The sequence below is a fragment of the Haliotis rufescens genome, unplaced genomic scaffold (genome assembly GCF_023055435.1).
Source record: "Haliotis rufescens isolate VD_foot unplaced genomic scaffold, xgHalRufe1.0.p SCAF_16, whole genome shotgun sequence".
NCBI classification, from domain to species: domain Eukaryota; kingdom Metazoa; phylum Mollusca; class Gastropoda; order Lepetellida; family Haliotidae; genus Haliotis; species Haliotis rufescens.
This window is the reverse complement of record NW_025963846.1, coordinates 28066067-28078964: the sequence shown is the minus strand read 5'-3', so window position 1 is coordinate 28078964 and position 12898 is coordinate 28066067. Positions and strand designations below refer to the sequence as shown.

The window sequence follows — 12898 nt, the reverse complement described above, 5'->3', positions numbered from 1 at the left end:
TGTCAGAATGGGTCCTGGTGTCGCCTTTGCGGTGGAAGTGTCTGCTCGTCAATCGTCGACTCACGGTGTCCGCAGTAATGTGTTGCTGGTGTGTCCCCATGGTCTGTCGAGCAGTTTCCGCAGCAGTAACAAAGCGATCTTGAAGATGCTGTCGCACAATCTGACGATCCTGACGTCGGGTGGTGACCCTTGGTCTTTTCACTACGTGGTCGCTCATCTGTTGTGTTGGTGGTCTGGTACCGTTGCTGGAGCGTATATATGGTCCTTACGTGGACTTGAAATGCATTGGCTACTTGCCTGGCGGTTTGTCCAGCTTGCAATCGGCTTGGTGTCGCTGATTTCTTGTCAATCTTGGCATGTGGTAGCCATTCACTAACGAATGAATGTTATCATTCATAAATTGTGAATCCAATTATATCTCTAATGCTGGTTTGTTGTTTAACGCCGCACTCAGCAATATTCCAGCTATATGACGGCGGTCTGTAAATAATCGAGTCTGGACCAGACAGTCCAGTGATTGACATCATGAACATCGATCCACGCAATTGGGATACGATGACATGCATCAATCAAGTCAGCGAGCCTCATCACCCGATCCCGTTAGTTGCCTCTTGCAACAAGCATAGTCGCCTTTTACGGCAAGCATGGGTTGCTGAAGACCTATTGCTATGTCACAGGGACAGAAACAGTTTATCAGAGATTGACTAGGCTCCAATATATTCTCAAAAACGTGTTCTAGTTCACGGGGTACTAAGTTAAGATAGTTTCAGTACAGACTTATTCAAAGAATTTTAACCATTAATTCTTTCCTAGTTAAAATTACAGTTACAAATTCTGATCTTTGTTATTTTTGCTATCTAAATATAAACCCAATATCCCATCATTTTTGGGAAAGTGAAATCGTTAAATCATACTGCATGGGCAAGTTTAGTCTGTTTTACAGATCCTGATACAAATATATATAAAAAATAGCCCATGGAAGTCTATAATGTTTGGCAAGTCTAGATCACTGCAGTATCTGAAAATGAAGAGAGTCACTGGGCTCCTTTTTATTATATTTTTATTAAGATAACTGAACAACTGTTTTTTTATGTACGATATGTTCATTTCAGAGACTAAATGTTAGTCTAGGGCAAGTTTTTTAAAGTGAATTTCCAATTGATATGGTCATGTTTACAGGACGTTAAAAGATGGTACTTGTTGTTCCCCTGCCTGAAGTTCGACATTAGGGGGGATAAAACTGGCCTCGGAGTGCAGTTATCTTGAACGCGATGTTAAACATTCATTCTGCAATTAGCTACATTAATACTACTTTAAATTACATCTTATTCCACTGTAAGCTGAATATATTCTACATTCTACAATAATCTAGTTATACCCTACAGCAGGTTGCATTTATTGTACAATCACCTAGATTTCTTCTAAAATAAGCTACATTTATTCTACTATAAGATGCATTTTATTCTACTGTAGGTTATATTTCTTCCACTGTATAGTAAGCTACACGTATTCTACAAAAATATACTTTAATTCCACTATAAGGTACCTTTTATTCTACATAAGCTACATTTATTGTGCAATAAGTTACATCTTTGCTATAATAATCTTTTATATTCAACTGTTATTTAAATTTTATTGTACTGTAACCTGCTTTTATTCCAGCATAAGCGCATTCTCGAGTTAGCTACATATTCTACTGTAAAGTGTGTTTTTTATTCCACTAAAGGCTACATCTCTTCTACCACGAATCTACAATGTAAATATTCTACGAGCTATAATGATTGTACTATAATCTACATTTCGTTCTACTGTAAGCTATCTCTATTCAACACTGAGCTATAATTATTATACAAAGAGCTACATTCTAACCTACCGTCAGCTACATTTTATTCTACTGTATGCTACATTTATTGTTCTGGATGCTGCATATATTCTCCAATGAGCTACATTTTATTCTAGTGTAAGCTACATTTATTCTACAATAAGCTATGTTTATTCTACAGCGAACTACTTTATATTCTACTGTGAGCTACACTTATTCTCAAATGAGCTACATTTTATCCTACTGTAAGCTATATATATTCTACAATAAGCTATGTTTATTCTACATCGACCTACATTATATTCTACTGTAAGCTATATTTATTCTCCAATGAGTTACATTTTGTTCTACTGTAAGCTATATATATTCTACAATAAGCTATGTTTATTCTACAACGACCTACATTATATTCTACTGTAAGCTACATTTATTCGCCAATGAGTTACATTTTATTCTACTGTAAGCTTTATCTATTCTACAATAAGCTATGTTTATTCAATAAGAGCTACATTATATTTTACTGTAAGCTATATTTATTCTCAAATGAGCTACATTTTATTCTACTGTAAGCTATATTTATTCTCCAATGAGCCACATTATATTCTACTGTAAGCTATATTTATTCTCCAATGAGCTACATTTTGTTCTACTGTAAGCTATATTTATTCTACAATAGGCTATGTTTATTCTACAACGACCTACATTATATTCTACTGTAAGCTATATTTATTCTCCAATGAGGTACATTTTGTTCTACTGTAAGCTATAGTTATTCTACAATAGGCTATGTTTATTCTACAACGACCTACATTATATTCTACTGTAGGCTACATTTATTCTCCAGTGAGCTACATTTTATTCTACTGTAAGCTACATTTTATTCTACTGTTAGCTTTGTTTCTTCTCCAAGGAGCGACATTTTATTTTACTGTAAGCTATATGTATTGTACAATAAGCTATGTTTATTCTCCTATGAGCTATATTTATTCTACAGTAAGCTACATTTATTCTACAATAAGCTATATTAATTCTTCAATGAGCTATATTTAGTGTACATTAAGCTATATACATTCTACTGTAAGCTAAATTTATTCTACAGTTAGCTATATCTATTCTACTGTAAACTATATTTATTATACAATGAGTTACATTTTATTTACGGTAAGCTGCATTTATTCTACGGTAATCTACAGTTATTCTACTGTAAACGTTTTTATTCCACTGTAAGTTGCATCTATTCAACAAAAAGATATTTTTGTTCCGCAATGAACTTTTTATATTCTACTGAAAGCTACATCGATTTTACTGTAAGTTACATATATTCTACTGTAAGCTGCATTTATTCTACAATTAGCCACTTTCATTGACAAGGGTCTGTTTGAGTATGACAAGGGTCTATGTGAGTATGACAAGGGTCTATGTGAGTATGACAAGGGTCTATGTGAGCATAACAAGGGTCTATGTGAGTATGACAAGGGTCTATGGAAGTATGACAAGGGTCTTTGTGAGTATGTCAAGGGTCTATGTGAGTATAACAAGGGTCTATGTGAGTATGACAAGGGTCTGTGAGTATGTCAAGGGTCTATGTGAATATGTCAGGGGTCTATGTGTGTTTGACAAGGGTCTATGTGAGTATGTCAAGGGTCTATATGAATATGTCAAGGGTCTATGAAAGTATGACAAGGGTCTATGTAAGTGTGAATAGGGTCTATATGAGTATGACAAGGGTCTATGTGAGTATGACAAGGGTCTGTTTGAGTATGTCAAGGGTCAATGTGAATATGACAAGGGCCTATATGAATATGACAAGGGTCTATGACGTTTGTATGTCAAGGGTCTATGTAAGTATGACAAGGGTCTATACGAGTATGACAAGGGTTTTATATGAATATGACAAGGGTCTATGCGAGTATAGCGTGGGTCTATATGAGTATGACAAGTGTCTATGCGAGTATGGCGTGGGTCTATATGTGTATGACAAGGGTCTATGTGTGTATGTCAAGGGTCTATGTGAGTATGACAATTTTTAAGGTTCTATGTGAGTATGACAAGGGTCTATATGAATATAACAAGGGTCTATGTGAGTATGACAAGGGTCTATACGAGTATAGCGTGGGTCTATATGAGTATGACAAGACTTAGTGTCTATGCGAGTTTGGCGCGGGTCTATATGAATATGACAAGAGTCTATGTGAATATGACATTGACTGAATTGAGTGAGTGAGTGAGTATGGTTTAACGCCGTTTTTATCAATATGCTAGCACGGCGGGGGACAGCAGAAATGGGCTTCACACATTGTACCCACGTAGGGAATCGAAGCGGGTCTTCGGCGTGACGAGCGAACGCTTTAACCACTAGGTTACCCGACCGCTCACAAGGACTGAAGAAAGCGACAAAACTTTTACATAATCACAAGACATATCTACTCTGTACGATACCTACCAAATCATAAATAATGTTTCAACTTGTGACGATACCGGTGTAAAACACCTTAAACAGGAGGAAACGCTAGTAAAATCATAAAGCAGATGTGTACAATTGCAATTGAGCGTAAATCCCGAACATTAACACCGTTGGACAGTTTTGGAATGCCACAAAAGGCACTATTATCAATCAACCGATTTTAACAAAACTCTGAACATATAACCTGTGATGATATTTTTCATAGTTTTGTTCCTCCATGAGAAGTCCTGTAACATGGTCCTTGGTGGGCGTGGCAGAACCCCTCTAGAACACTATGACATGTCCTGTAACATGGTCCTTGGTGGGCGTGGCAGAACCCCTCTAGAACACCATGACATGCCATGTAACATGGTCCTTGGTGGGCGTGGCAGAACCCCTATAGAACACCATGACATGTCCTGTAACATGGTCCTTGGTGGGCGTGGCAGAACCCCTCTAGAACACCATGACATGTCCTGTAACATGGTCCTTCGTTGGCGTGGCAGAACCCCTCTAGAACACCATGACAGGTCCTGTAACATGGTCCTTCGTTGGCGTGGCAGAACCCCTCTAGAACACCATGACATGTCCTGTAACATGGTCCTTGGTGGGCGTGGCAGAACCCCTCTAGAACACCATGACATGTCCTGTAACATGGTCCTTGGTGGGCGTGGCAGAACCCCTCTAGAACACCATGACATGCCATGTAACATGGTCCTTGGTGGGCGTGGCAGAACCCCTCTAGAACACTATGACATGTCCTGTAACATGGTCCTTGGTGGGCGTGGCAGAACCCCTCTAGAACACCATGACATGTCCTGTAACATGGTCCTTGGTTGGCGTGGCAGAACCCCTCTAGAACACCATGACATGTCCTGTAACATGGTCCTTCGTTGGCGTGGCAGAACCCCTCTAGAACACCATGACATGCCCTGTAACATGGTCCTTGGTGGGCGTGGCAGAACCCCTCTAGAACACCATGAAATGTCCTGTAAAATGGTCCTTGGTGGGCGTGGCAGAACCCCTCTAGAACACCATGACATGTCCTGTAACATGGTCCTTGGTGGGCGTGGCAGAACCCCTCTAGAACACCATGACATGCCATGGGCAATCTGGTGCGGACTCATGCATATCAGGAGACACAGATTGCCTTCTCCGTGACTTTAATATGCTGTCTCTACTTCATGAATGCGGTTCTCACAGCTCCAACATTGGAACGTGATTTCTGGCTCCAATGTGTGAAAACGGTTCTCACAGCTCAAACGCTTAAACGTATCTACTGGCTCAAACGTGTGGAAATGGTTCTTACAGCTCAAACACTCGAACGTATCTACTGGCTCCAATGTGTGAAAACGGTTCTCACAGCTCAAACGCTTAAACGTATCTACTGGCTCCAACGTGTGGAAATGGTTCTTACAGCTCAAACGCTTAAACGTATCTACTGGCTCCAACGTGTGAAAACGGTTCTTATAGCTCAAACGCTGGAACGCGTCTACTGGCTCCAACGTGTGAAAACGGTTCTTACAGCTCAAACGCTGGAACGCGTCTACTGGCTCCAACGTGTGGAAATGGTTCTTACAGCTCAAACGCTGGAACGTATCTACTGGCTCCAATGTGTGAAAACGGTTCTTACAGCTCAAACGCTGGAACACGTCTACTGGTTCTAACGTGTGAAAACGGTTCTTACAGCTCAAACGCTGGAACGTATCTACTGGCTCTAACGCGTGAAAACGGTTCTCACAGCTCAAACACTGGAACGTGTCTACTGGCTCTAACGCGTAAAAACGGTTCTCACAGCTCAAACGCTGAAACGTATCTACTGGCTCTAACGTGTGAAAACGGCACTTCTCTGTACAACAAACATATAACCATGGACAAAAGGGAAAGATGAAAACTAAATCTTTAATGTTTTTTTTATTAAAGAAGTATAAAAATCCTGACTATAAACTCACCAATTTCATTAAAATCAGATCTTAGCTCTCGCTATCGGTAAACAAAGATCTGAGGACATCCCATTACGGGTCACGTCAGAACGACCTTTTATCCGATCAATCAAAGCGTCGCTTGCCAGATCATGAAAGTGACGGTAGGAATGTGTTTTCTAATCATGCAACCTCGAAAACGTTAACACGAGGTGTTCTGAACGACAGTTACGGCCCGTGCGACTGATTCCGTCAAAATCAGTCTATCTCTCGCTTCCGTGGGATAAACATTTGGACGGAGGAGGCGTTGCACAGTACGTGGGAAGCACTGCCATACAATCTCAACCATATATTAGACATTCCGGAATGTTCGTTTGTTCAGTTTTCAAACTTTTAATTATTCAAGCGTAGTCTGAAATGGAAGTCGCCAGGTTGAAACGAGTGCCGTAAAGCTAAAAAAAGCTGTTTTATAACTGGCTAATGTCGACTTCTTATTAGTCATTTTTATTGGTCGGTAATGGGATGCCCTCAGATCTTTGTTTTAGCGGCAGCGAGAGTGAGTAAGCATGTTTTTACGCCGCTTTTAGCCATATTCCAGCAATACCACGGCGGGGGGCACCAGAAATGGGCTTCACACATTGTACCCATGTCGGGAATCGAACCCGGGTCTTCGGCGTGACGAGCGAACGCTTTAACCACGAGGCTATTTGATCGCCCGCGGCGGCGAGAACTTAGGTATGATTTTAATGAGATTGTAAACACACAATATAAAATACACAACCTCACAGGTCCTCATCAGCAGCCAAGTATACAATTTGCTGAATCAGCATGATTAAACCACGTATCTGGCTCTGAAAAAATATTTTCGGATCCTTTACGTTGAAGTGTGACCCAACTGCCGATCTATCTCTTGATTGTCCATCACAGTAGGTTATGTTAAAAGGTCACCATATAGCAATTCCGAGAAAAATACGTGACCAAGCAGGAGACAAGTGACCATGTGGGTGAAATCTCATTATATTATTATACAGTATCTTCGGAACACAAAAATACAACTCACACGCTTCAATTCCCATTTACTACAGAGATACACGACACCAAATATTTGGGTGAGTGAGTATGGTTTTACGCCGCTTTTAGCAATATTCCAGCAATATCACGGCGGGGGACACCAGAAATGGGCTTCACACATTGTATCCATGTCGGGATTCGAACCCGGGTCTTCGGTGTGACGAGCGAACGCTTTAACCACTATACTACCCGACCACCCCCAACCATTTCGACTCATTCTCCAGTTTATGTAATAATTGCAGTTTTGAGACATAATGTCTAACGAATTGAAAGTAGATATGTATGCTGAAAGGTTTTGAAATAATGTGTTTTTTACATTACGAACTAACGAGAAAAGAATATGATATTTTTGTACAGTCAGCACACATGGCGATCTTCACTGAAGTAATAGGACGTTATACGTCTTTATGACGTCATAGCACAATTGTATCCTAGCACACGCAAAGTCCCTTTTCTCCTGTTGGGTCACATATATATTTCGCATATAAATAGTGAGTGAGTGAGTTGGGTTTGACGCCGCTATCAACATTATTCCAGTCATATGACGGCGTGGGAGGAAAGCCCGAAATGATGCAGGTCTCAGACGTTTCACTTCCGTGAAACCCACGAGCACGGGTATGGTGCTGACAAACCTAGAAACATAATCGGGGCGAACCGGGATTCGAACCCACATGTACACTGGATATTACTCACCTAAGGGACCCCTTGATCGACTAAGATGGTAAGTGCGTTATAGATGATAACTTCTCATCAGTATGGTTGTGAATATTGTCCAGGGCCCTGTTCAACAAAGCGATCGTTGCGCTACGACTGTCGTAGGTCTTTGTTCAAGTATGGGAGTTACGATCACCTTACGTTACGATCGCTTTGTGGAACGGGTCCTGATTATGTATAGAATGGCGGGACTATCTAGTAGTGGACAATGGTCGTGATGTCCGGTCACAACTCGCCATGTCATGACGAGATGCAAAGGGAAACTGTATTCAATTGCAGACATGTGACTGATCATGTGACTGATCATGTGACTCATAGGTTTGTAATAGGGTCAGAACGTTATTAGTATGATCCATGTCAATATTCTGATTACATCACTACCAACCGGATCTTCCCTTAGGCGTGCTTGGGCACACCACAAACCTATGATTGTGAGTTCGAATCCCGGTTCGACCCGATTAAGTTTCCCGATTACGTTGTCAGCACCATACCCATGCTCGTGGGTTTCACCGAAGTGGTAAACGTCTGAGACCTGCATCACTTCGGGCTTTCCTCCCACATTAAGCTGACACGCCGTGATATAACTTGAATACTGTTGAAAGCGGCGTTAAACCCAAATCACTCACTCACTTAGGCGTGCCAGAAACCTATGATTGTGGGTTCGAAATCCCGGTTCGCCCTGATTATGTTTCGAGGTTTGTTAGCACCATATCCTTACTCGTGGGTTTCACCAAAGTTGTAAACGTCTGACACCTGCATATCTTCGGGCTTTCCTCCCACATTAAACTGACACTATAAGACTGTGATATGATTGGAAAACTGACCAAAGTGGCGTTAAACCGACCTCATTCATGAATTTGAGAAACAAAATAGTATGTACATGGATATCGTTAACAGAACACAACAATGAAACTGATTACTTAAATGTGTTTAAAGAAATACATATATTGTCTCTGCGTTAAACTCTGTATATTCTGAGAATGAGACACATCAGCTGATTCTCTGTAAGTTGTGTCAACATTTGCAGAATAACTCTTTGTTAGTAAATGACATCTTTCACGATAACAGGTTCTTCAACCTGTTTGATTTTGTTATCACATTCTCTGCATCTGGTCGCTACTTCTATACATGAGACAACAGATGCTAGCTTCCAATAGCTGTACGGTTCTGTATGCGATTATGGAATGAGATGTATTTGTTAAGTTAAGTGACGGTCCTAACTGTTGAGAAAGGATTTTTTTGAAGAAAAAAATGATAGATCTTTGGACTTTTTACAATTGATATAACAAGCCAGTACTAATATGAGTTAGTGATGACTTACATATTCTTTTCCCCCTGACATTATGCTCAGTCATGAGAATCCAATACATGTAGTGTACCCGGATCAGCATATCAAGGGTGCCATTTGCATTTTAGAAATATAACACCCTAGACTATCGAGGATGACCTGGATGTTTCAGCAGTCATCGGTACTTCACAGCCGAGAATAGCTATGGGCCACCAATAGAACCAGTCAATGAAGGGTGGAATGACTTATATTGCACGATTCTGAGAGTTGTCTACTTGGTATCAGACTGTGGACTCGAAAGATGAAACTGTATGCACCGAGTGACCTGTCGTCCTTGACCCTCGTGTAAACCTTGATTCAGTCGTGACCTCAGAGAGATAACTTCCGGTCTGAAACACATGCATATACACACATGATGTAGGTCATATAGATGCAATATACACAAGACGGCTATACATAAGAGTACCTGTTCGCATAAAGTGTTTATATCAATATACAGTGTCGCTATTCTAAACGTTTTTGTATATACCAATTGATCTTCATGGGAAGAACTATAACTGTTTTATAAGTATATTTATATCCATTGATCTCAATGGGAAGAATTATACTGTACAAATGTTCTAGAAGTATATTTATATATCCAATGTTTGTTTGTTTGTTGTTTAACGCCGCACTTTTCTGCCCGTTTCGTGATAAAAGGAAGAGTAAAATAGTGTGAACACTATAATTGGACAAATATTGATATTTTGTGAATAGGTTTCAAACTTTCAATTACTTTTGGAGTTTTAATGCCGACCAGCAAGAATTATGTTGAGAAATGTGCGCCAAAACATGTTAATTCATAAAAAAAAGTATGATACCAATCAGGTGTTTGAAAATAGGTGACGTCACTCGAGTTCAGCGTCAGTTTACAGAGGTAATGGAGGTCAAGCCAATTTATCGATGATTTGTTTTCTTTCGGAATGTTTTGTTTGTTTGTTTATGTTGTTTAACGCCGCACTAAGCAACATTCCAGTCATATGACGGCGGTCTGTAAATAATCGTGTCTGGACCAGACAATCCAGTGACTGACATCATGAGCATCGATCCACGCAAATGGGATACGACGACATCCATCAACCAAGTCAGCGAGTCTGACCCCCCGATCCCGTTAGTCGCCTCTTACGACAAGCATAGTCGCCTTTTACGGCAATCATGGGCTGCTGAAGACATTTTCTATCGCGGATCTTCACGAGTCTTTCGGAATGAATTCTATTGCTGAAGACACCACCCACTGAAGCGGAGTTTGAGTTTTGATTCACTCATCCCTCAAAATATCTGCGATGCTATCTTAACTGTTCGAAATTAGGGTACGTGGGGATATACTGTTCTCGACATGCTACTTACGTCCAGTGTGTCTCGGGACTGTGACTTGAATGCATAGTTCACAAATGTATTTGCCCGTTTTGCTTCCCAGGGGTCAACAACAAAGTCGTCGACATAATGGACCAGCTTCCTGTGCTTGACCAGGGCGGGGCCCCATTCCTCTGTCGGTATGGTAAGAAGTTGTACTTTCTGGTGGAAGAAAACAGACACCAATAAAAAACAAATACTAACGAGCCTATTAAATGGGAAATGACACTTCAATGATTCCTTGGACCGGAAACTCGTTCATCCAGACACCGTACGCCGTCCGTGTTATCGAGGTTTCCCTGCACACGTACCTGACATGCGTTGTCTCCCTCGTCCTCCTTACTGATGCGGTAGAGCATGACGACGGGGATGGCGGCGATGGAGGTGAAGGCGAGCAGCCAGCCCAAGACCTCGGCCCAGATGGGGTAGGTGTAGTCGCCGTAGGTGAGGCGGGAGTAGTCCACCCAGGTGAAGATGAAGATGAACTAAGAAAACAAATAACGATAAAGTGTAAATTGTTCCTGTGGAGAGCCGGGCTCCTTTTAGTATCTGTCCTGATTATATTTGTGCCACTGACGCGTATGACCTGTTTTTTCCGTTTATACAGGGGCGTTGGGAGGGGGAATTATTATGCAAGTAAACATGTTACTAATAGCGCCAGAGTGAGTGAGTTGGGTTTACCGCCGCTTTTAACAGTATTCCAGTTATATCACGGCGTGTCAGCTTAATGTGGGAGGAAAGCCCGAAGTGATGCAGGTCTCAGACGTTTACCACCTCGGTGAAACCCACGAGCACGGGTATGGTGCTGACAAACCTAGAAACATAAATCACACTCATTTAAAGGTATCGGTAATCGAATTAATTAATTACCCGCTAGAATAGGTGAAATGCACTCAGCTGAAAATGTGGCTCTACCGGCAATAGCCATTTCTGAAATGTGGCTCTCCCGGCTAGACACCCCCCCAATAGCGCCCAAACGCGACAATGCCCCCCCCCCCCCCCCCCCCCCCCCCCCAAATCGCTGTGTAAGATGACACTAGAAATACATTCAACTAAAACTTTTGAACTATTTAATATAACAAGGTATTATTTAGGAGAAGGTAGACCCTAATGTGAGTGTAGTGATTGGTTATGCAGTTAAATGTACAAATAAAATAAATCTTAATAGTTTGGAAGATTTCGCTCTTCCCCTCCACTGATTAATATCTGGGGTCAGGATTAGCCACCATGATATTCCTTCATACGGGCCTGAAGATTATGACGTGTGGGCCTAATGTGGAGGAGCCCCCACTCTGCACACGAGGTCACGGCTGTAAACCACATCATAGATCAAAATCCGGGCGAACCTTGAAACCACACAACCAGCGTCGCGCGCTGGGAAACCGATTGCGGTCGGGATGTAAAGGGACACAACTCTGCAACGCAAACTTCGACATTTGCGTCTTCGCAAGGTTCGGTGGTACGAAAGCCTATTGAGGTCAAAATTGAAATATGGAAAAGGAAACGAAATGAAATTCGTTATAACCGGAAAAAAGACTCGTTATTACGGAAATAATTTCGTTATAACGAAAAAAAAAGATTCGTTATTACGGAAATAATTTCGTTATAACGAACCTTTTTTTAGTAATAACGAATCTTTTTCCGTATTCCGTAATATCTTTTTTTCCGTAATAACGAAAATATTTCCATAAAAACGAATCTTTGTTTCCGTAATAATGAAATTATTTCCGTAACAACGTTATAACGGAAATTTTTTCCGTTATAACGAAATTATTTCCGTAATAACGAATCTTTTTTCCGTTAAAACGAATTCATTTTTGCAATAACGATTTTTTTTTCGTAATAATGAATATGTTTTCGTTATAACGAGGCTTTTTCCGTTATAACAAATTTATTTTCATAATAACGAATCTTTTTCCTGTTATAACGAAATTATTTCCGTAATAACGAATATTTTTTCTGTTATAACGAATTTATTTTCGTGTCACTTCCATATTTTAATTTTGACCCCTATAGGCTTTCGTGCGGTGGATATCGAATAATATTTTGTCGCAGGTTTTGTTTCTGGCAAAAGTAAATATCTACTGAACGTCAGGTAGATGTTTATTTGAAGTACTATTTTGGCACAGCCTGGGCCCATTTATACAACTAGACGTCACCAGCTAGACTGATATATATCATAGAATGTGACTTACAAAGTTGTGATTGACTAACATGAAGCAACTTGCTTGGACCACAAACTGACG

General features: G+C 40.7%; 1 protein-coding gene across 1 annotated transcript in view; it reads right to left on the bottom strand.

Moving 5' to 3' along the window:
- Positions 1-8648: 8648 nt before the first annotated feature.
- The window catches only part of LOC124113940 (sodium- and chloride-dependent glycine transporter 1-like), a 38943-nt gene continuing 34693 nt past the window's right edge, over positions 8649-12898 (bottom strand). The window contains exons 14-16 of the mRNA XM_046474442.2: positions 10964-11137; positions 10647-10814; positions 8649-9649 (exon numbers count right to left, since the gene is read on the bottom strand). Of these exons, the coding sequence (XP_046330398.2) occupies positions 9542-9649; positions 10647-10814; positions 10964-11137 (450 nt within the window). The 3' untranslated portion in view covers positions 8649-9541. The remainder of the gene's footprint in view (positions 9650-10646; positions 10815-10963; positions 11138-12898) is intronic.